At 40.1% G+C, this 22,886-nt stretch overlaps 2 protein-coding genes across 4 annotated transcripts; one reads left to right on the top strand and one right to left on the bottom strand.

The window, feature by feature from the left end:
* Positions 1–2,139: 2,139 nt before the first annotated feature.
* LOC139802859 (myeloid protein 1-like) lies at positions 2,140–6,949 on the top strand. The gene is made up of 7 exons (XM_071758437.1): positions 2,140–2,269; positions 2,805–2,937; positions 3,785–3,936; positions 4,446–4,616; positions 5,343–5,457; positions 5,995–6,146; positions 6,712–6,949. The coding sequence occupies exons 1-7, from the start codon at positions 2,224–2,226 to the stop codon at positions 6,900–6,902; spliced, it is 960 nt and encodes a 319-aa protein (XP_071614538.1). The 5' UTR covers positions 2,140–2,223; the 3' UTR covers positions 6,903–6,949.
* A 1,177-nt stretch (positions 6,950–8,126) lies between these two features.
* Positions 8,127–21,650, bottom strand: LOC139802858 (F-box/LRR-repeat protein 21-like). Of its 3 annotated transcripts, none has more exons than XM_071758436.1 (7): positions 21,477–21,650; positions 17,891–17,986; positions 16,434–16,571; positions 14,000–14,451; positions 12,942–13,064; positions 12,088–12,259; positions 8,127–10,773 (listed from the first exon to the last, which is right to left on the bottom strand). In XM_071758436.1, the coding sequence occupies exons 4-7, from the start codon at positions 14,372–14,374 to the stop codon at positions 10,130–10,132; spliced, it is 1,314 nt and encodes a 437-aa protein (XP_071614537.1). In that variant the 5' UTR covers positions 14,375–14,451; positions 16,434–16,571; positions 17,891–17,986; positions 21,477–21,650; the 3' UTR covers positions 8,127–10,129. The 3 variants fall into 3 exon arrangements, with proteins under 3 accessions (XP_071614537.1, XP_071614536.1, XP_071614535.1); XM_071758435.1 differs by lacking the exon at positions 21,477–21,650 and adding an exon at positions 21,141–21,428; XM_071758434.1 differs by lacking the exons at positions 16,434–16,571; positions 21,477–21,650 and adding an exon at positions 21,141–21,427.
* Between the last annotated feature and the right edge of the window lie 1,236 nt (positions 21,651–22,886).

Genomic DNA, 22,886 nt, shown 5'->3' with positions numbered 1-22,886 from the left:
GGAAGGACTTTTATGGACAAGATCATCAGGTTTTGGAAGCTGGTTGAATCCCACTAAGCTGAAATAGATGTAAAGAAGATTATGGAGAAACCAGATCTCACTTGTGGGCAACAAACAGAGGATGACAGCACAGCTGGGAGGAAACCACAGACCTTTGCTAAAGGCTGGGTTTGCTCTGGCTCAGGGTTTGGCTTGTGCTGATGCTTCTGCTCAAAGGGTCCACTACCATTGCCCACTTGTGTGTTGCTGTTTTCTGGATTTTTCCCTCTGAAAATCTCATTTCATCATTCTACCATCTGACTTTTCTCATTAAGAGACAATGTTCAGATATTTAATATACTAAGAGGGACCAGTCTAAGGTTTCCAAGGTTTATGGACACAGCCATGGCAGGTATCCAAAAGCCTGAGTGCAGAGGACCCTCTTGAACCATGACACAATTTACCCAGCAGAATCACAGTATCCTTGGAAGGTCTGCATGACAAAGTAGGGATTTCTCCTGGACATCCTCAGGCTTAACTCCTTCCCAGCCCTAACACTTGCACTTGCCCACTGCACTATCCCTCAAAGGGATTTACACATCCAGGGTAGTTACTACTGCCATACAACGGATGAAATGGTGAACTCTCATCATTCATGCAAGAGAAAGAAGTCATCATTTCCCAAGTCAGCCCATCTGCTCTCCTGTGCTCCTCACAGCATGGGCTCCTCTCCATCTCCTTGCCCACTCCTGCCCACAGGGAAGGAAATGGTGCAAGTGCAGCTCCCAGGCCTGTGCAACACCAGCCACTTGTTCCATATCCTTCTGTTGGCATGTGCTAAGCAGCCAGTTTGGTGCTTTCACAACTGCACCTACCAACTGTCAAGTTAACATCTCTGTTGCCCAACACAGGAATCCCACCAACCTTAGCTCAGAACTTGTATTATTTGGAAGCCTGAGTTCCATAGATCAAGAAAATTACAACCAAAAGCCCCATCAGAACCTGACTGATTGGACAGAACATGTCTATAAATATTTGGTGTCAGTGAATGTGAAAAACAGCGGATTTTCCTGGCAGGATTGAGAAGAAGCAAAGCCACTGGTAATATCCCCAGGGAAAGGCAAAAGATTGCTGGGGGTTTAAATATTGGCTTCAAAAAAGCTTGGAACCACAAATGAAAAAATTCATCTTCTGCTGCTCATTCCATGGAGATTTTCTGAAAACAGAATGTACAGACTCTCTTTGCAAACTGCAAGTCTGGCAGAGAGACATCTGTTTGTCCTCTGAAGAAAACCTGCAGGACATCCAGGGGTTTCTGTAACTTGGACTATGGGTTTGTTTATGTGGAAGCTCATGACTCATTTAACTTTCCTATTAACTAATACATACCCAGGGGAAAAAAAAAGTGTTTTCCTGTAAGTAGTGCAGAAAAACTAAATGGAAAGAACAATTAAAAGATACACTAACAAGCCTGCTTAGTAGGACAATAACTGAAATTAAGCAGATACTAAATGAATTTTTTAACACTATGTCAGTTAATGCAATGCAACTTGGGCTTGCAGCTCTTCATTTGAGAACCTGAAGATGTTTTAGTAAGAACTTAGCTGTCAAAAACTATGGTTTCAGTGAAAAGACTTAATGGATTTAAGTCTAGAGTAGGTGGTCATTTCACCTGAACAGGAAAAAAAGCTGTTTCAAAAAGCATTTTCAACTCTTAGCCTAAGTAACTATTCAAGCTACATCAAACTTTACATCTTCATGTCACTCTGTTAAAAAGCTCTAATGGTCACATGCACTGGGATGAGCAGTGAAGGACAAACTGGTTATGTTCACTGTGGAGTTTTGCCCCTCTTTTCTCTTCAACTCAGCCTTCTGGACCATATTCTTGGTTCCCGCCAGTTCTGGCCTAAGTGTGCCCCTGCTTCAGGAGGGGGAAGAAAAAGCGGCAAGAAATGGTTCAACCAGAGCTTCCTGAAATGCAGGATTGTTCCTTTCCACCGGTTCCTGTGTGCTAAGAGACCAATTCCTTCATCCATCTTTCCGAACCAGCTTACAACTTCTGAGAGTTAAGACATCCTCAGTGCCTAATATGGCAACACGCTCTGCCCAAACCTGTAACACTTTGCTCAAGACCAGTTGGCCAAGACAACAGACTCAGGCTTCCAAAAACACATAAATACCCCAGGCAGCATCTTGCTCAACGTCTTTGATTCACTCAAAGAACACGGGTGAAACAGCCACAAAATGCCAGCTCTCAGTCTGGTCACTCTGGTCAGCTTGGTGTCCACAGGTGAGTTGAGATCTATTGCAGTTTGTCTTGATTGGTTTTAGGCAGACACTAATGAATTACTGACTTTTGCTCCAGAAGAAACAATGCTAAGTTTTTTCAGTCTAGTTTCATGAAGAGGGATGATAATATGCACAATTAAGGATACTATAAAATATGGATTGGGTGTGCATTTTGTCATATGTTGCTGTGCTTAGAGGTTTCATGAAGAATATGAAAATAGTTTGACTTATTTCACAAACTGGCAGTAAAAATAGCGATGGCTTTACTTTTAGTGTTTGTATCTTAAAAGGAGACCTCTAGAAAAAGGGATCAAATCTATATAACGTGTTGTACAATGTTCTTTTACCTCCAGCTTCTCAAATTATAAGTACCCATGAGCCAGTCTCCAAATTATTTAAAGAAGAAATTTCTCTTCTGTGACAGAAGAGTCATATCTTCCACTTCAGACACACTACTGTGCGACTTAACACTTTCTGTTGTGCCATAGGAATTACCATGATTGAATCTTCCTTGTTTTCCTCTCTTGCCCCTGCAGTTTTTGCCAAGCAGTTGGATGCACACCCACCCCAACAACACAACAGGCACTGGGCACAGATCTGCAGTGGGAATCCCACCAACAAAATCCGGGGCTGCGACAAATACGGCTGTGGCCACTTTGGTGCAGACAGGTAATGGGGTGGGGCACTGGGAGGCTGGAAGAGCAGGGTTTGCTCTTGCTTTTCTAAATTAAATGGTCACCCAGAAGAGAGTTTGAGCTGGCATTTAGAATGAGGGAAGGACTGGTGTCTGCCAGACCTCTTACTTACTTTGGGGGCATTAATCTCCCTAAAGCACTGTTTAGCTGATGCATGGGTGAAGAAGTGAGACTGCTACATGAAATAGCAGCCAGAGCAGTAAAGGAAATGCAAAGTATTTAAAGGATTTGTGTCATTTATTCTTGTTGCTTATAGACTTGATTTTAACTAACATTCGGCACCAGCTTACAGGAAGCTGAGTAAATTAACTTATGCAAGCTAAAAGTATGCCAGTATCACTATCTTTAAGTAGGCACCTCCTAATAGAACAGCTTGTGTTTCCCTGAAAAACACTTTATACACAGAACAGCTCCTGCCTTCCCCTCTCATCCCCTCTCCCTGAGCTCCGTAAGAAGCATCCACCCTTATCATGCAGCTTTCAAACTTCTAAATGAGAAAACACCAAATGTAAGATCCTGTTTTACACTAGCATAGAGATATTTTGGGGCAGAACAGTGCTACTTTTCTATAACAGCTTGAAATATCCCATGAACTTGGAAAAATTAAAAAGACACTTAAAATTTGAAATCTCACTCCCTTTTAGAGAAGGCCAGAGTAACATATTTCTCAATATTAGAAGATGGAACAAAGCCAGTGTTTCATTCTAATTTCATTGCAGATGCAAAAAGGTTAGACAAGCTCGATATTGTACTGTATTAACTGGCCTATTTTGGCATATTAAGCCTGACAGATTTCTCTGATTACTTACTTATGTTTCCAGGCACAGTGGCAAAAGAAAGCACGGGGGTGTGGATGTCATCTGTGCTGATGGAGCCACAGTGTATGCTCCTTTCAGTGGCCACCTCTCAGGACCCATTCGATTCTTTCATAATGGAAATGCCATCGATGATGGAGTCCAAATCAGGGGATCAGGCAAGTAATACCAGCAAATACATCATGACACACCCACAAGGAATCACTTCATTTACTCTTCAAGGAAAGAGTTAATTCATCTTACACCCTCTCTAGTTCCTAAGTTAAAGCACAACTAGACTGCTGCTAAGAAATGGCAGAAATCAGCACCAGGTAGTCCTGTACCTATGCTTTTCTTGAAGAGAAGGGAAGAAGGGAGTTGAAAAACAGATAGTAGAAAAGCAAGCAGCCCAAATCAGGAAAAAAAAAAAAAAAAAAGCAAGCTGTAAAAATAAAGTATCAGAAACACACCCTCAGTTTTGCTGTGATGATGCTTTCCTGTCCCTATTTCCAATCCCCTCTTTTCCACAACAAACCAAGTAATTTTGATTTCAGGATTCTTGCTACCCCACCAACATCTCTGCTTCCTCTTTAGCCTCCAGTAAGATAGCATGGAAGGTTTCTTGCTCACCCCAAGAACAGATGCAGCTGATGCTTCCTGACCTCACTTCGTCTCCCATCTCTTCCAGGTTTCTGTGTGAAGCTCGTCTGTATCCATCCCATCAAGTACCACGGCCAAATCCACCGAGGACAACAACTCGGGAGGATGCTGCCCATGCAGAAAGTATTTCCTGGCATTACCTCTCACATCCATGTTGAGAACTGTGACCACTCCGATCCTACTCATCTACTCACACCTGGTAAGAAACCAACCAAATAAACACAAAAACCCAAACCAACAAACCCTAGAATAAGTAGTAGAATTAATTAAAATTTAATTATTTATTAATTTTAAATAAGGACAACAGTATCAAATAGCAACAGACCTCTCTGTCTTTGGTTCTCCCTGACAGCAACATCCAAAAGAAAGGAAACATGCATTATACACACAGCATTACAGGACTGTAGAAGTGTTACAGGAGGGAGAACATCTCAGTTTACCAAGTTGTGTTTCTTGCCCTCCTGTGACACAGCAGCATGAAGTCTCAGCAATAAGCTAAGCAGACAACTCTTCTGTTTGTACCCCTTCAACTGGAAGCAATGCTTTCAGGATTGCCTCTTAGCAGGCTTCAGGATGAATCTTTGCAAACAGAAATTTCAAGCTTTGACAGGCATGTAGAAAAGTCCCATTAGCCCAGGTGTAGAGTAAGAAACAAAACCAAGTCCTTTTCCAACCCTCAAATTATACTCTAGGAACTACAGCCCTCTTATGAAATTTTCTCCTTAAAGAATTCTGTTTCTAGGAGCTAGCCCTGATCTAGAAACATTACAATTCAATCTTAGGTGTACATTTGATTTACATTTCCTAAAAAGGAAACGCATCCAGCTACATGAGTGGGATGTAATTCTAGTATGTTCCTACCTAATTACAGTCAAAACAGAACCTAAAAGCTAACTTTGATATGCTGTGTTTCTATGTTTTAAAGATGTCCCACCACTCCCACAACATGGCAGACACTGGGCAACTCTGTGCTCTGGGAATCCTACAAATGAGATAAGAGGCTGTGACAATTATGGCTGCGGATACTACGGAGCTCCAAGGTACTCTAGAATGGAAACTTGTTACGGGTCCTCCACTGAAACAGAGTCAAACTCTCTTTAAGCCATTTAAGAATTACAGCTTTAAAGGCTTAGGCTGGACATGAGGAAACATCTTCAGTGCAGGTGAAATGCACCACCAGAACAGGCTACTCAGGTTGTCCATAAAACCTCTGTGCTTGGAGGTTTTTGACTTAGACTCAGCTGTGCCAAACCTGATGTGATGTTGGGAACTGTCTTGGCTCAAGTGGAAGGCTGGACTTGGTGTCCCCCTTGGGTCCCTGCCAACATCACTGTGACCTTAGTTTTATATAAAGCCTTGGAAGAATGGCATTTCTTTTCTCCAATCTGCAAAACTTCACCAACTCTACACAGCTTTACATCATTTACACCAAAAGACTTCATAGAAATTCTTCATCCAGTCAACTTTGCCCCAGTATAAACACAATCAATTTCCAGATCTTGTTAGCATGCTAAATGATCAGTCTCTAGATATAGGGTTAGGCCTGACAGAAGACTTCTCTACTTACTTCTTTTCAGACAAAATGGTAAAGGAAAGCACACGGCTGTGGATGTCATCTGTGCAGATGGAGCAACCGTGTACGCTCCCTTTTCAGGCGAGCTGTCTGGACCCATTAAATTCTTCCACAATGGAAATGCCATTGATGATGGAGTCCAAATCAGGGGATCAGGTAAAACCAGATATTTTTCATTCAGTATTTCTTTCTGTTTTAAGCAGATGTATGACACATTACCCTGAGCTAGCCAAATATTTAAGCAAAGTGCATTTTCTGAAGCACTGCATCTTCTATGCTTGCAGAACTTTGTGCTCTTGTTAAGAATATAAAAAGAGGACCATCTACTCCTAAATACTCCTAAATAAGATGAGATCTCATCTACCCCTAGATAAGATGAGATCTCATGGTCAGCACCTATTACTTTTCTCTCCAAGTTGCAGCCCAAAGTGCTGTGGAAGGAAAGTGTAAAAATTAAGGAGTTTAGGTTTCTGTAGAATACTCTTCTGTTTGCTAAAGGAGGAATTCCACCTTCTTCCTTCCTCCCACTTTCCCTCCTCCTCCAAGCCAACAACTCCAACCACTATCTCTAGTTTTCAAATCTTTGCTGTTTTGGCGATTGCTATGTTAGTGGAAAGGAAATAACAGAAAACAGGAATATTTTTTAAATACAGTTAGCACAGAAGAACAAATGCTTCACCAGTCATCTGCTTTTTTCCCCCCTTGCTCTTGTTTTCCCCAGGTTTTTGTGTAAAACTGGTCTGCATTCATCCTATCAGATACAACGGTAGAATTTCTAAAGGCCAAGTCCTTGGGAGAATGTTGCCAATGCAAAGAGTATTTCCTGGGATTGTGTCTCATATTCATGTTGAGAACTGTGATCGCTCGGATCCTACCAGCAACCTGGAAAGGGGGAAAGGACGAAAAGAGTGACACAGAAATGTAGTAAAGTCCAAATAAATTCATCTCAGCATCCAGAAGTTGTTCTCCTTATCACGTGGGTAGCCTAGAGTGAAGGGCAGCCTTGACTGAAGGGAGGAAAAGTGTATTTTACAGAATTAAAAAAGTTACACATGATTCAACACTTTGGGTTTTACATGTTTGCAAGGTTCCAGGTAACAGGAGGGTACTGTTTGTTAAGACCTTGTAGCTGTTGTGAATGTTGTATCTTAGGCTAATTTATGAACTTTACTACACCTTGGCAAACAGAATTACTTTCTATTTTGAAGGCACCTGAACTGAGGAAAACTAGAGGGAGACTTCCCGAAACACTCCACAAAGCATTAAAAAAAAAATTTTAAAAAATGGTATCTCTACTGGATGGCAAAAGGGACTCCACAGCAGTAAAAAAAGATTCAGGTTTCTGTTGGGAATTTTCATTTAAAAGAGAACCAGGAAATCAGCAATGACTAATTGTAAGCTTTCTCAACGTGTTTCTCAGCAAGCACAAAAACTAGCTCACCCCCTCATGTGGCAGAAAAGGTGCATGACTGAGCTTCTCACCAGTACCTGGACTTCTCAGTGATCCTGCAAATCTCTTAATGTATCAGGTGTAAATTCTGTCCATTTTGATGGGCTTAGTTATTCTAACAAACTGTATCATTGCATTATACACCTTAGAGATGGGGACCTAGAAAGCATGAAACTAGGAAAAAGCAGTAAAACAGGTAAAACTTGCCTCAGCTAGGACAAAGCAGAGCTTGGGGGTACAGGCCACTGAAAGCACAGCAGGCAGGGGGGCAGGCAGCTCTCTCCAGGTTCTTGCCAAGTACAGTGACTCCACTGCAGTCATTTGGGATGACCAACTAAAGATGAAAAAGAAACTAATGGTGGTTCACACAAAGCAAAAATCACATAACCATAGCACCAACACATGACACTAGACAAAACTAGCACTACAACTATAAAATTCAACATTAACACGTCAGAAATTACATTTCAGTTAAAATTAGCTCCCATACCACCAGTGAAGGACCAGTATTCCACATGGAGACTGATGTATCAGTTTTGATGTAGTTGAGTTACAAACTCAAGTCTCAACTGGGCTCATTTGTTAAGATGAATGCACATCCCCAAAAATAGCATATAAACTTACATTAATAAATGCAGGCCTATTTTTCCAGAAGCTTGGAGCTGGAGTAAGCTAACACTCACGGATTTGCAGAAAAATTGCTTTAATAAGGACGGAGAAAGGAATGGTACTCAAAAGATTTAAATGGTTTCCTTTTGAACTGTATTTCTGAATAAAGCCACCAGTTGTTGATACTTCATTAAGGCTAATACATTGGCTATAGAGACATGGAGGACTCTACCAACCATCTACAAGATTTGTCCACCTTCCATTTTGCAGTTTCAGGGCACCAAAAATCCTCAAAGGTGAGGCACAAATATGAACGACAGTGACAGCTCTGCTATAATTCAAGAAGTGAACATTCTTACTGCCTCTCCCCAGGTTTCTAACAAGGACATCAGGCAACAGATGGATAAGAGTCTAGCATGAGTACACATACTAGATCACTTTATTCTGTTTACATTTAAAGCAAACCACACATCTTGAAGCAAATACTGCTTAGAAGTAACTCTTGTCTTTTGTTTAAAAGACAATTATAATTTCCCTGATGAAAGAAGCAAGTGCTTGGGTAACAGGTGTTAATAAGCAAACAGGTACTTTATAACTGTGCAGCAGGCAATCATGCACCACTGATTCAGACATGCATTATCAGGTCATCTAAAACTCTTTAGCTTGCAACTGGACACAAGTCTGCCCAAGATAATGATGGTTTCACTATTTAGCTGTTATTCTTGCAGTAAAGTAAGCATGGAAGGAACTGAGAGCTTATCTGATGTGACAAGTACTACCAGCAAATTAAACGTAGACTTCTAAGTAGGAAAAAAAGAACAACTACACCATGAAAATAATTCCAGCAAAATGTGTACGCAATGCATTTCAGTTTACAGTGTGCAAAACATCAACACAAAAATACATATTTTAATTTACATCAACTCATTATTTTTTCCCTTTAAAGAAAACAAAGTAGTAAAAAAAAAAATCTTCAAAAACCAATAGTAACAAATATTAAACAGTCCTGAATTAAAAATTTCAGCATCACCTCCAGCAATCTTTATTCTAGAAATCAGGGCTTACAGCACAACTCTGAGGTACAGGCAAGGTTACCACAGCCCATTTTGGCCTCTAACTGGAAAGTTGTTTTGTTCAGGTTTTTTTAAGTGCTCCAATAACTTGATTCCAGATGGAAAGTGACTGAGGACAGCTGTATTCCATTTGATCCTTCCTTCTCACTAGCAACACTTGTGAGCTCCCTCTTATCTCTTAATAATGAAACCTGGAACAGCATTCAGAGATCAATCTCTGTAATCTAAAACTTCAACTCTCAAGTCCAGAAGCAATTCCTTATATTCTTGCAGTTTCCAAAGTGCTTTGTCATTCACCCAAGCAATTAAATTAATGGAGTACGTTTGATCTAGATTATCTTAACAAGGTTTTTCTCCCATCCATTTAATGAACAGGACAGAAAACCAACATACAGTGCAATGCAGTCCTAGATTTTAGCTAATCTGACAAAATTATTTGAAGTGCAATTTAAAACTCATACATTTTGTAAGCACAGCTTATTTACCTCAACATTTTAATATACTGGCATGAATAATCTGGTCTACTCCAAGAGTTTTAAGTGTAAAGGCTTGTACACTAAAACAGGAATACTTTCAAAAATAGCTGCATAAAACAGTGACAAATAATAGTTTTCCTGAACTCCAAATTGTATCCAGTTTCTCATGAAGTCAGATTTACCAAAGGAAAAAACTTTCTCTAATTCTCTTCTGAATACATTGGAAAGTCTAAACAAAGACAACTAAAAAAAATAGCCTTCGTGTATGAAGAGTTAAACTACAGCTTAGAGAAGCCCAACTTCATTTATGACTGAAGCACCTGTAAACCACAGACATACTTCTAGAAGGGTTAAATAATCTATTCTCTATTTCAATATACCATTAACATTCTAAAATGTTTTGCTGTTACACCACTAGAGGCTCTCAAGGTAGAAAAACTCTATCCTGGAAATGTTTTCATGTTTCATTTTGAAAGTTTTTTATTTGCATAGACAACACCACCCTGATTCTAAACAGTTTATCCACAGATTTTACCATGTTGGCATCATATCAGGAAACCACATCCTTCCAAGGTGTTTGGAGACTTCCAAATGAAGCTGATCTAAGCTATAATCATTATCTGGTATCAGGACCTCCTCCATTATAGAAAGCTGGGTAAGCCTGCCCCCACACATCTTTACAAATTCAATAAAACCTCTGCAAGTTACTTCACATTCACCAAGCCCCATGGCTGTGAGGTTCTTACAGTGCTTTGCAATCTGAATGAGCTCCTCATCCAAAGGCTGAAGTCCATTAGCACACACAACCAGCTCAATCAGCCTGGGGCAATACAAGCCAATACGGCCCAACATTGCCTTGCTTACTGCACGACCAAAGTACAGGTGTGTAACAGGGGTTTCCTCTCTGATGAAAGCATCGAATTCTTCTTCGTACAAGAAGAAATACATCACAATGTTGACCTTGGGGGAGTGTTTGACAAAAGCATCCCAGCTTTGCTTTTTAATGGTGTGAAATTCAACTTCTCCGGGGTTTTCACTCACAATGTCTACACGAAGGTGTTCAAGGACAACATGTTTTTCACTCGAAAGAGCCAGCAGCAGTTCATCACTTAATACATAGTAGTTCAAAGCCAGTTCTTTAAGTCCGTGACACTGGTCAGCAACACAAAGGATTCCTGAGGAAGAAAAAAAATAATTCTGTAAAATGCAAGGTGAATATAAGCACAGTTGTTTGCTGAAAAGCTCAACCAAGTACTAATGCTATTGGCTTGAGTGTTCCTGCCTACATCCAAAACCCAGTAATTATGATAAAGTTCTAGGTATCCACACCCTTTTATGGGGTTTTGGTCATTAACTCTTATCCGTAAAAGCAACAAGTCTAACTAATGACCCACATCTTGAATAGGCAGAGCTTTCTTCCTCTTTGTCCTTCCCTGTGCAAGATTTCCTAAACTCTGAAGAGGCAACAGAAGTCAGGCAAGATTTAGCTGAAGTTGCTACTGCTCCCATCCTTCAGTATTAAACTACACATTCTAGTTAAATGATCACCAGCAGCCTAGTTTAAGAACTACGCTAAAACAAAACGTGCCCTTAATTAAAACATAAACAACCTAACTCCTCCTAATCTGTTGGGATACAAAGTACACAAACAGATCACTTTATGTGGACTCTGGATACCAAAGCAACATTCTCTTTCCCCAGCACCAGGGTTTCAGAAGAATTTAGGGGAGAAAGGACCCAAAACCATTCTGAACTTTTTGGCAAGTCTGTACTTTCTCGTACCCCTGAAGGGAGGGAGCCTGGCACCAACCAATGCTAAAATGAGCAAGATCAAACTACCAGATCTGGACACACGAGGGCACTACAGAAGCTGGAAGTCTCAGTTTTACACTATTCGTTTAGCAAATTTAACACTTTTGCTCAATAAACTAAATTCATAGCACCTTTTGAAAAGTTTATTGACAACTGCATTCACCAACTTTATCCTACCAAGCAGCAGTTGATTCCCAGGTCAGGAATTTTGCATGTGTGCTCCTACACAATGCCAATCAAGTCTACAAATCTGCACACATTAAGCAGCACACTTTTGGTTACCCTTACACAGAACTGACATTGAATATCGACCCCTTGGACCGTGTTAAAGGCTTCCACTAATTCTGGAGGCTCTTCCTCTTCAAGGGCTATCATTAGAGGTACTTAAACAACTGAGAAAAATGTAAAAAAAAACCCCACAAAACAAAAAAACCCCAGGATTCTAGAAGATGCGGTCGAGAGAGAACTACCTCCAACATCTCCAGTTAACTCACTCAGTAACACAAAACATTATTTTTCTTCCCCTTCCTGGTCTCCAAAGTTAAATTAGGTCAATAAAAGCCCTCTGCTAAGAGGCTCAGAAGAGCACCAGAAGTTTTATGAATAACTTTTTTCAAACTAAGCCTCAACTATTGTTTTATACTTCAGTGTATTTTTCATATATATTCACTACTCACCGGCTGGTGACACATGAGGACAGCTGCTCATTTTGAGCAGTTTTAGAGTAGCACTGTTGTTAGCAACAAGAACTTTCAAGGAAGGATCATCCAGTGGTGTGTCATCTATCTTGACTGATGACAATGACTTGGAGTTTACAAAAACTACTGTTAGTGCTGAAGCAAAGTGGGCCTGTTTAAAGAAATTGAGGGAGGCGGAAAAATAATTAAAAGATAGGCAGAACTTGGGCATCTAAGCATCAGGTTTTGCATGCACAAAAAAGTGGGAAAATCATCACTTCCTTAGGCATCCCTCTTCTTGTGTAAAGAAAGACTTATCTGAGCCTTTCACTTTTTCACACTGGAAATCTTTGCTGCATGTGACAGAAATTAACTTTACTTCAGTAGTTAACTCATCCACCCAGAATTATCATCTTTTCACTGGAATAACGCAGGGTTAAGTGGACACAGTGATGTGCCTAAAGTACCTAGAATTTATCTGCACAAAGCAAATAGCATTTATTTTTCAGAAAACAACTCTGCTGTGACCTATAGTCACAGAAAAAATTTCTCTCAAATAGCTTAACTATGCATTGCCCCATGTGATCATTGTACCTTTAATCTCAAAACAAGGAAACTCAAGCCCCCTAAATGATTCCCCATCTCTACATCACAAATTATCAACACAACTAAATTTAATGAAAGCAATCGATGTTTAATTATCTTCCTTATGCTAATGGGTGCCACAAATTAAGGAAGAAATGCCAATAAAACTAGACTCTTTCATAAAAATTACCATCAATTAAATAACATAAGAAAGCTAAAGTGGTTTAAAAAGTGAACTGAGCCACTCCATTTACAGTTTGTTACATTACCTGTGAGACATTCATGAAGCTTGGTTTTGCTGTAGAAATCAAACCCAGTGTCCTCATAGAACAGTTCACCAACTGAGAAAGGATGTTACAGGCTGTTTCTGCTGACTCTGTACTACTATCAACCTATAAAAGCAATTTAATAATGAAGTCATTCTTTATTATTACTTAGAAAACATCATCATGGATTGCTAAGACTGCAAGTTCTACACTGACTCAGCTGTACTGCACCAGATCACATAATTAGGGATTTCAAAACAATAAGGAGTTCAGGAAAGTTACTACTAGAAAAATTTCCTGACTGTGACTGCTGCTTCTTGCTCGTATGAACAGAGAGATTAAATCTAAGCCTTCACTTCAAATAACCTCATGTCTTCCTAAACACCTGTAATTGTTATGATAGACAGTGATATGTATGCATCTTTTTAAAATGCTGATTCAAAACTTTTGGAGTAGAAAAATGACTTGGTAAAGACTGGATATATTCCAGCAAACTAATCCAATTTACCTGCAGGGACACAACCTCTGAATCTTGAATAATGGACTGATTCTCAATTCATCTATAAGCCTAATGACTAACTTTGGACAAATTATATTTCATCTCACCTTCCTCCTCTGTAGTAGCTGAGACGATAAAAGAGTCACTGAAAAAGCATAACAGTTGCTTTAAGACATCTTAATGCCAATGTATTATAACTGGTTTTATAAAGTGCAGAAGATAGAGGTATTTAGTAACTCATTATCCATGAACTGCTGTGCAAGCAAATCATTCATCTGCACAATAATCTGCAGAGATTCACAGAAACTACATATTCTGCAAATTCTGGAAAAATATCACAATCTTCAGCACTGTATCACATGACATTTGCTCTTCCTTTACTTTGTAGAGATTAAGAGTATACAAAATGGAAGGAAACAATGTTTATACATGAAAATAAATAGTTGCAGTAGCTGCATTTTCAAATGTAAGACTTCCCAAGTCTTAAGCCAAGTGACAGAGAAGCAGCAAACATTATGCACAGCTACGTAACAAAACAAGGCTCCATTCATCCCAGACTTACCTTGAAGCTGACGTACTGCAGATGATCAGCATGTTTCTTGATAATCTGCTGAATGAGATCAGGATGCGTAGACTTTAAGTAAGAAGTAGCTGGCTGGTTAAGTTCAAATTCAAATCTCCTCCAGAGATCTGGGATGTGAAAAACTTCATTCCACCTCTGGCAAACAGAAGATGCCCTGGCTCGATCTACTAAAGGTAGAAACTGAAAAATCCGCAGAATAACGTGGTGGGGAAGGCTTCCCCAGTCTACTGAGGAGTGCAAGTCAGATTTCCCAAAAACTGACTCATATGAACAAGTTTTCTGTTTTTTGCTTTTCTGTGATGTTTCAGGAGCTTTGTTTTCAACCACAACCTTCTGCTTAGCTCTCTTCATCATGGAAGTTTCAGGTACTGGAACAGTTTGATGTTTTTAAGCCGCACAGTTTCCTGAAAGGTCTCGTGTACAGCAGGTCTCTAGAAAAATAAAAAAAAGATTAGGGAAGGAAGGGAGTAAGGTAGTGAACACAAAGTAAGAGATAAATTAGTAAAACGTAAACATAACATGTTGTTATGAAACAAGGTACATCCACAGACCAACACCCAGTGCACAGACACTAGTAAGGACCTTCCTTCTTCAAACCATTTATTTTGTACAGCTTGACCTGAAGCTGGAGAACTTGGGGTTGTTAACTTAGCAAATGAAGTTTCATGTCTTAGTATTTCACAGTATATAACTAATTTTGGAGGGAAAAGAAAGTATTTAGCAACAATTTAGTTCAGCAGTAGCAAACTGTTTATGTTTAAGCTCAAATTCAGCAAACTAGGGAATCAGCTCAAGATTTCTAAAAGAATTTTATCAACTATAGAACTCAGTTCATAAACTGCCTTTTTAAACACTGATTAACTTCGAACAGGCAAGTTCAGAAGAGTCAGATACAAAAGTTTTGCACAATTCCACCACTGCTTTGGTTCTTTGCGTTTTTTTGGTTTGGTTGGTTTTTTTAAAATGGTGCTATGCTGAGGACAAAATGATTGTTGTACAACTAGCAACAACAAACTTCAGAGACCTCTTATCAACACAGGGCAAGGTAAGTGAGGTTCACATGATGTTTTTCAGCAGGAAAAAAGGACAATGACCCTAGAACAGAGCAAACAGCAGGAATCTGCTTCACTGACAAACCTTTGCCACATCAGAGTTCAGAAAAGAGCAGCATAGAGAAGAGCTCTGCTTTCTACTCAAGTCCATTCTAGGCTGAACTCTGTTATTCAGTCAGTTCTCAACCAGCTTCACTGCTGTCTGTCCTCTTGACAAACTGTCTCAGACACCAAGGAATCTTTTCTAGCACTCTTCACTTAAAGTTCTTTAAGGTCTTTAAGTTCCATTTATGACAGGGGCAGGTTATAAATGCAGACGAATGAGCTAGCAACACTCTTTAAATTATCTTTAATAACCTAAGTTTTTCTTCCCTGAATAGACATGTGCCTTGCATTAACAAACAAAGGGTAAACAAGTCAGAGAGAATGAAGAACAATACACTCCAAAACAAAGCAGTATTTCTAAACAACACATTAGTGTTACTAATGTAATGAAGATGCAAGCTCAGCATGAGTAAATGTTTTGCCTTATCAGACCACCTTATCAGATTCTGTTTTATGACTTTTCAGTGCTTTAAGTTGCACAATGAATGGGCATTCCAAAGCATTATGTGTGGATGTAGCAATCAACCATTATATGAATCTCTCTTCCAGTAGCTCATGGAAGGAAACAATGTTTATACATGAAAATAAATAGTTGCAGTAGCTGCATTTTCAAATGTAAGACTTTTTTTTTTAGATTTGCTACACTTAGCTTAAATCTTTGCTTTTTTTATTCCCCCTCCTTCCTCAGAAGGAATTACACATTTAGTGTACTTAGAAAAGTACATAACAAAAAATAAAATTAAACAAATGCTGTTGGCTGAGAAAAATTTGCTGTTTATTCTCATGCCTATCTGCAACATCTCAGTAAAACGTGTGCTTCTGAAAAAAATTGACCTTATTTCCTAAAACCTAAAAAAATGACCTAAAAATTTCTTATTTGAAACTTATTTTTGGTTCATGAGTGTTGTTTTGGCATGTGAGAACTACCAGAAAGGGCACCATCCCCTTTGCCTCACCACAGGCCAGGCAAGAGACCAGATGAGGCATACCCAGTCCTGATAGATGAAGAGCTGTGACATCCAAATCATCACTGTGGAACACAAAGCCAGAAAAAGGTTCCACAGGTTACATATCATGAAGTTTTTGCCCAAACGAAGACCTGATATTTACTGCGAAAATGTGAATACTTCTTTCATGATGAATACTTAGGCTCTGAAGAGAATATATTTAAAAAAAAAACAGTTTAACTGAATTACAGTTCCACGTGAGTTCCATATAACCCAGGTACTCAAGGAGAAGCTGACATGCACACATACCTCCAAAGAATGTGGAAGTTCCTGTCAAGTTACCAGCACCTTTCTGGTACCTAAACATCCATCCAACTGTTGAGTCATCCTGACAGTGTGCACAGAGTCCTTAACCAGAAGGCAGAGACTGGTCCCAGATGAACTGACCTGTGAAGCCACCAACCAAAGAGAAACTGTTCTGCAGTGTCTGGGAGAACCACTGAAGGGACTAAACTCAGTTTTGGAACAAAGACTGAGACAAACAGTATGCTCCACACAGCAGGGCAGATGTGAAAGAACAGAATGTAATAAATAAGTTAGGTTTGCCCAATGTTCTCTGAAAGCTATTGTTTAACTAATGGGAAGCTGTAATTGTTGACATAAGTCTAGTTTTTGCATTACAATTTCAGTCACATCACTACTCTTATGCAACACATACACCTCTGCATTCTTGAACATCAATAAAAAAGTTAAAAACCTGAAAAAGAAACAATTTTTTTTACTTTTTGTCCAATACCATATGAATAAAAATAGTAATACTTAAAAGATACGACTTACAGTACTTTAAAATGTAAGGATTCTAGGCTTTAAATGTTACTAACTTTTACTCCAAAAGTATGCTTCCTACATTGTGATCAACTTGACAGTAATCAAACTACTTAGGCTAATTGAACTTTCTGGAAAAAAAGATTCAGATGATGTACAAATACACTCCCATATGAACATAGAAAACCTACCCTGTATATTAGTATGAAAAACTATCTTGGTCTGCTGTAAGAAAGCATACCCAAGCCCTCCAAATTCAGCTACCCATTAGTTGAAGATGGCTTAATGGAAAGTTATAAAATAGCAACACACACCTCACTAAATCATGACAGGTTGGCAATGAGAAAGTAGATCTCAAAACTGAACATGTTCACGAAACATTGTATTCAACCAGTAGTAACATCTTTAGAAGCCTTCTAACACTGAAATTTTATTTTCTTTAACAAATGGGAGATGAGGCTTTAAGATTCTCCCAGGTCTTACCACTATCTCTTGAAAAACTGCTTGTATATCCAAAGCAAAATCAAACTCAAAACCTAAAATTTGTGCAAGTAATGTTGCAGCTCAGCTCTCACACCAGAAAATTTAACAGCTGCATAGTTATGCTTGTCTATAATTAGAAAGTTGATATTCATTAGTAACTCTGATCATAGGTGGCATCTGAAAGTGTGATTTATGGTGGCCTTGTGCTGCACCCAGTATTGCAAGTATTACATGTTCTTCTGGCAAGTGAGCACACTTCCTTTGCTAATTCTGCATGGCACATAACATATTTGCAAAAGTGCAGTCAGTTTCTAACAGATGAATGATGTGTTTATAATGTCACATGTAAACCAAACGTGTCAGTAACTTTATAGTTGAGAGAAAAAAAAAATTGAAAATTAATCACAGAAGTGGATTAAGTTTGTAAACACCACAAGCTTTTGAAGTGGCTTTCTTACCTAGAGGATGCTTCCAAATTACAACAGGCAATAAAGGAATGAACTGAGACAGCTGCAGCCATGGGGCACTCACAAGCATCTGTCTGCCTTCCCTTCCTGTCCAGAAAAAAAAGTCACAAAAACCTTCATTAGTTAAAAATAAAATCCTTGTATTGCATACTATGCGTAAATTATAGGAATACACTGACACTAATCTATACATTTTCTTGCTTTAGTGAAGGAGCTTGAGGGCTTCCTCTTAACACAAGGTAGCTTAACCCACATTCCAAATACTGTATTGTTGATAGAAACGTGAGGTCAGATTAAGTATAAAACTGATGGGAAACAAATGTTGCAACTATATTTACACTGTAAACAATACAATGTAAACGGTAAGTTATTCGGTATTTGCATAATCATTACCATTAATAGTGAAGTTTGGGAAACAACACCACCTATAACTACTAACATAAGTGTCATGGAACACAGACAAAAAAAAAACCTTTTTTTTTTTTTTTTTTTTTTTGCCTGCCTTTCCCCCTTCATTGGCTTCCTACTGGCCTAGTGAGCAACGTGACAAATGATTAAAACAGAGGCCACATGGCACAGCTTCCCACACCCAACGTGCAGCAGCCTGATGCCCCCGCCCTGGCCAGGCAGTCACACGGCAAGGAGCATGGCAGGAGCTGCACAACAACAACAAACGCCCGGCCCGCAGCCTCCTCCGTCTATGAGCTCCCAGAAAGCAAATTGAGAAAACCAGAAAGGTTGAGTTTTTACAACCTGGTGGGTTTACAACCTACCACACTGGAGGGCTTAGACTAATAGTTCCCTACCTCCTTCCATACTATTTAATACCGTGTTACAGAGAAGTCTGTGTGTCAGCATCTTCCATTAGGAATAATCACTCCAAGCTTTACCCTCAAGAATATCACTTAAGTTTGCGTTTATAAAAACACCTCAAATAACTGAAGCCTTTCTAAAGTTTAAATGCCTATAATTAGGACGAGGGGAGTACACCCTCCCATCTATTCTACATTTAGGGTTTCAGTATTTTTACCAACACCTCTCAGTGTGGCTGCAAGCAAAATAATTGTTAACAGTAAATAAACATCTGGAAACTAAGAAAGTATGTTAATATTCTTCATACTAAATATTCTTTTGTAAGGAAAAAAATGTGTCAAATCCATGCCTATTAATGTAGTCAACAGAGACTAGTTACAATGTTCAACAGGTTTCTGAATTCCACAAATATTTGAAGGGGTCACCTATAACATCTGAATACTCCTCACCAGACTGATGAAATAAGCTTTTCTGCCACAGACTTGTCCTAGAACCTCCAGTGCAGAAGGAAGTTTGGACTTTTATATGGTAGATAGAAGTACCAGAATTTTAGATTTTTTTTTTTTTTTAAGGTACTGAAAGTAACAAAAACAGCCTAATGACATTTCCTTTAAGTGTCCAAAGTAGTTTAGATTATGTCATATTATGTCAGCTCATGTATGCAGCAATGTTTGTAATAAAAAATAACGAGTCATCAGAGGTGCAATCAAATGTAAACTTGTTATGTATGTAACAGTGAATTAATAAGTCTAAGAAAGAGTCACCTAAGTTATTACCTAAGATAAACAGCAGCAACATGGTTGCTGAAATGAAATACTTGATGAGGTTTAGCAAACCTGTTCATATTCTTGTTCATATAGTGCAAAACATCACATATTGGTGCACCACTCTTTACTGCTGTTTTCCTATGCAAACTCTTTGACTTCGATGTCCTGTGATTAAGTATTTTGCACAGCTGCATGTTCTCCTACCCAAACAAATTCAAATCCACAAAAATCAACAAGTGACCCAGAAAAAATCCAAGTTATTTAACTGCCTCTGCATCTTATCCTAGTGATAGAACCATAAACTTCTGCTAATTAAGATGTTAAAAATCAACCATGACCTGGGGTCTTGGTGCAGAGTTCTGAGAAGCGGTCAGGAGCATGCTCTGGTAAGTTAGCATTTCCTTACTATAGGAATTATTAAAATAAAACACATTAAAATCAGGTTTCTAGAAGAGACAGTAAAAAACAAAATCAAACACAACCAAACAAACCCAGGAAAAATTAAATTCCTGAAAAATAAAAAAATCTTTCAAATAACTAAGCTTAGAAATCCACTGGGACAAATGGGGCATCACAATAATGAAGCTTTAACTTTCTAACACTTGGAAATTACTGTTTATGGGTCCGCTTTTAGCAGCTGAAATACTTGAAACATTAATCACGGTGTCTTTAAGAAATCATAGTTCAGTGATATAGTATCAAGGTCACCCACCCACGACGACGTTAAGAAATTCCTAATTATGGAATTCACAATCCCTGTGGGGAAGGAAAGCAGCAGATACAGTACCCAAGAAAGACAGCGTTGGAAAGCTGTTGCAACTGCTGGTGTTGCAGTATGATTTTCATTGCTGATTATGTTTCAAAATATAGATCAAAAATGCAATTGAAGCATTAAGCCTCAGAAGAGTGAGCTCAGCACGGTGATCTCCCTTATTTTTTCTTCAATTTGGGCAGTGATCTTGTAATTTTTGCTACTAAACGAGATTATTTTATTATATGTTTTTTAAAAGCAGTCCTCACATTTGCTCAAAACTGAGCCTCTCTCTGAAGGGTTTTACCACATTTTTATTACGTTCATCACAAAACCTCCGAGAACTAAAACCAACAGCATTCGTCTGAACATCTTAATGCTTGCGTTACTTAACTAGAGGAATAAAAATGCACTGCCACATCTAGGGTCATCCAGGTGACAAAATTTAGCGATTTGTGCTCTATCGATTCACGACTTTGAGAAGAAAGTCACTCCCACCACATAAGCCTTTACCCTACGAACAACACCCCAGACCTCCCTTGTTTTACCAGGAGATGTATCTGCAGCTCCACGGCTCTTCAAGGGCTCTGTTTAGAGCCTACTCAAGATCAAAATGTAGAAAAAAACCCAACAAAACAAAACAAACAAACAAAAAAAAACCCAACCAACAAACCAAAACCACCAAACACCAAAAAACCCGCAGTTTTTCTAGAAACGTTTCTACCCAACTTTAACAAGCCATTCAAGCTCTTTACATCGGGAAAAAAAAACCCAAAACAAACCACCCGGCAGCCCCCGAGCCCCGCTCGGTCCCTCTCCCGACGTTCCACCTACACGAAGGAACAAACCCGCCGACAAAATACATCAAACCCTTCCTGCGCTCTGAGGGGTGTTTAGGCTTCTATTTCACCTCAAAATTCAGCACAACGTGGCTCCTTATCGAACGCAGCGCGGGGCAGGACATTATCTTCCTCGCAGGTGTCCTCCGCAGCTCTCCCAGAGGGGAAGGAACGCGGTGGGCCCCTCACCGCGGCCCGGGGCTGTGATCCCCCTCCTTCGGGAGGAGCTTTACGAATGCCACACGCACACAGCAGCCCTGCAGAGGTCAGGCTCCCTCATGGCTCAGAAAGAATTAAGGTCTCCAGCTTCCTGGCCCACTGCCAGGGGACCCCGTGGCCTCTGCCCTCCTCCGGCCTCACAGCAAGGTGTGTGTCCCCCACCCCACCCACCCTGCCCCGCCTCTCACCGCCGCCCCCGCGCCGCTCCCCCGCCGTGTCAGGGCTGAAGCCAGACCGCAGAGCACGCAGGAAGACACCGCGAACAGCCCCAAAGCCTCTGGCTCCGCCGACCACCCTGGCCACGCCGCCGCCCGCCGAGGGGAGGAGCCGACGGCCGGCAGCCGCGGCCCCGCCGACCCAGTGCGCAGGCGCCGGCCGAGGCGTCAGGGATTAATTGCGGGCGCCATTTCGTGCTGGGGCGAGACTCGCCCCAGGGTTAAATGGGGAGGGCGGGCGATGGGTTGAGGCCGGGGGTCACGGAACATCCGCGGGGATCTTACCCCCTGGTCGCCTGTCTTCGCCTTTCCGTCCCCAGAGCAGGTGCTTCTGACCTGGTCGTTTGTAGGCTCTGTCTCCCCCTCATTTCTGACATGAAGTAACCACATCTTCCTTGAGCTGGGGCAGTCCTGGGCCTTGCAAACTGCCCCGTACAGTCTGTTCAGGAGGCTCCTTCGTCCAAGGAGGGCTTTCCCGTTGGAGTTAAGCTCCTGGAAAGCAGCTTTGTGGCACTGTAGGGAAGGAGGTCCCTCATTTCTGTCTGGAGATGCAAAATGTAGGTGGGATCAAGACCCCCTCTTACAGGGTTGTGTTTCCACTCAGCCATCCCACGGCTGCTCAGTTCCCAGAGGAATGCTTAACACTTCAAAAGAAGATGGAAGTACAGGAAGTTTTTGCTGATTTTTAGCTACCTTGTGGCCAAAAAGATCCCATTCTGAACTGCTTTAAAAGGCATTCCCTGCTTGGTGTTCATACACTCTCTGCTTGCCTTCTCACATCATTCTGCCAGGGACAGAGGGCTCAGGCACTGGGTCCTTTGGGTAATCCAGAGATAACAAAAATATGCCTCTAATTAGCTTAAAAATAATGTTTTTAAAGTGTAGATTTTTACCACAGCAGGCATACTGTGCTCATCACCAGTGAGCGCTTCTTCCTGATCACAATATCTGAACAGTTTGGGTTTTGTTACCAGCTGCTACAAAACACTTGAAACCACAGATTTCCTGGTTCAGGCATACAGTAATAATTCACCAACAGCACACCTTTATAGCATCTATTTAAGAAGAGATAATACTAAACATATGAAGCATTTCAATGGTAGATTTTATCTGCCTTAAATAAAAGCAAAGTTGGCAAAATATAACTGAATATTTGTATTCAGAAACAAGGTTTCTCCAAGCAAATCTGAAAATTAGAAAATGAGCATGTTAAGGGGCTGATGAAGCAAACTGAAAGGAATATTGATGATACTGTGACATCTTCAAAACACAGTTTCTTCAAGCAGAATGACAAAATGCACATATTTTAAAATAAATTTAATTTAGAAAATCTACCAAAACCTCTCTTAAATATCTAGTTCTTGTCTGTTTTATTCAGTCTCT

The sequence above is a fragment of the Heliangelus exortis genome, chromosome 15, assembly GCF_036169615.1.
Source record: "Heliangelus exortis chromosome 15, bHelExo1.hap1, whole genome shotgun sequence".
Taxonomy (NCBI): domain Eukaryota; kingdom Metazoa; phylum Chordata; class Aves; order Apodiformes; family Trochilidae; genus Heliangelus; species Heliangelus exortis.
Note: the sequence above shows the minus strand (reverse complement) of the source record. Positions and strands in the feature narration are given on the sequence as shown.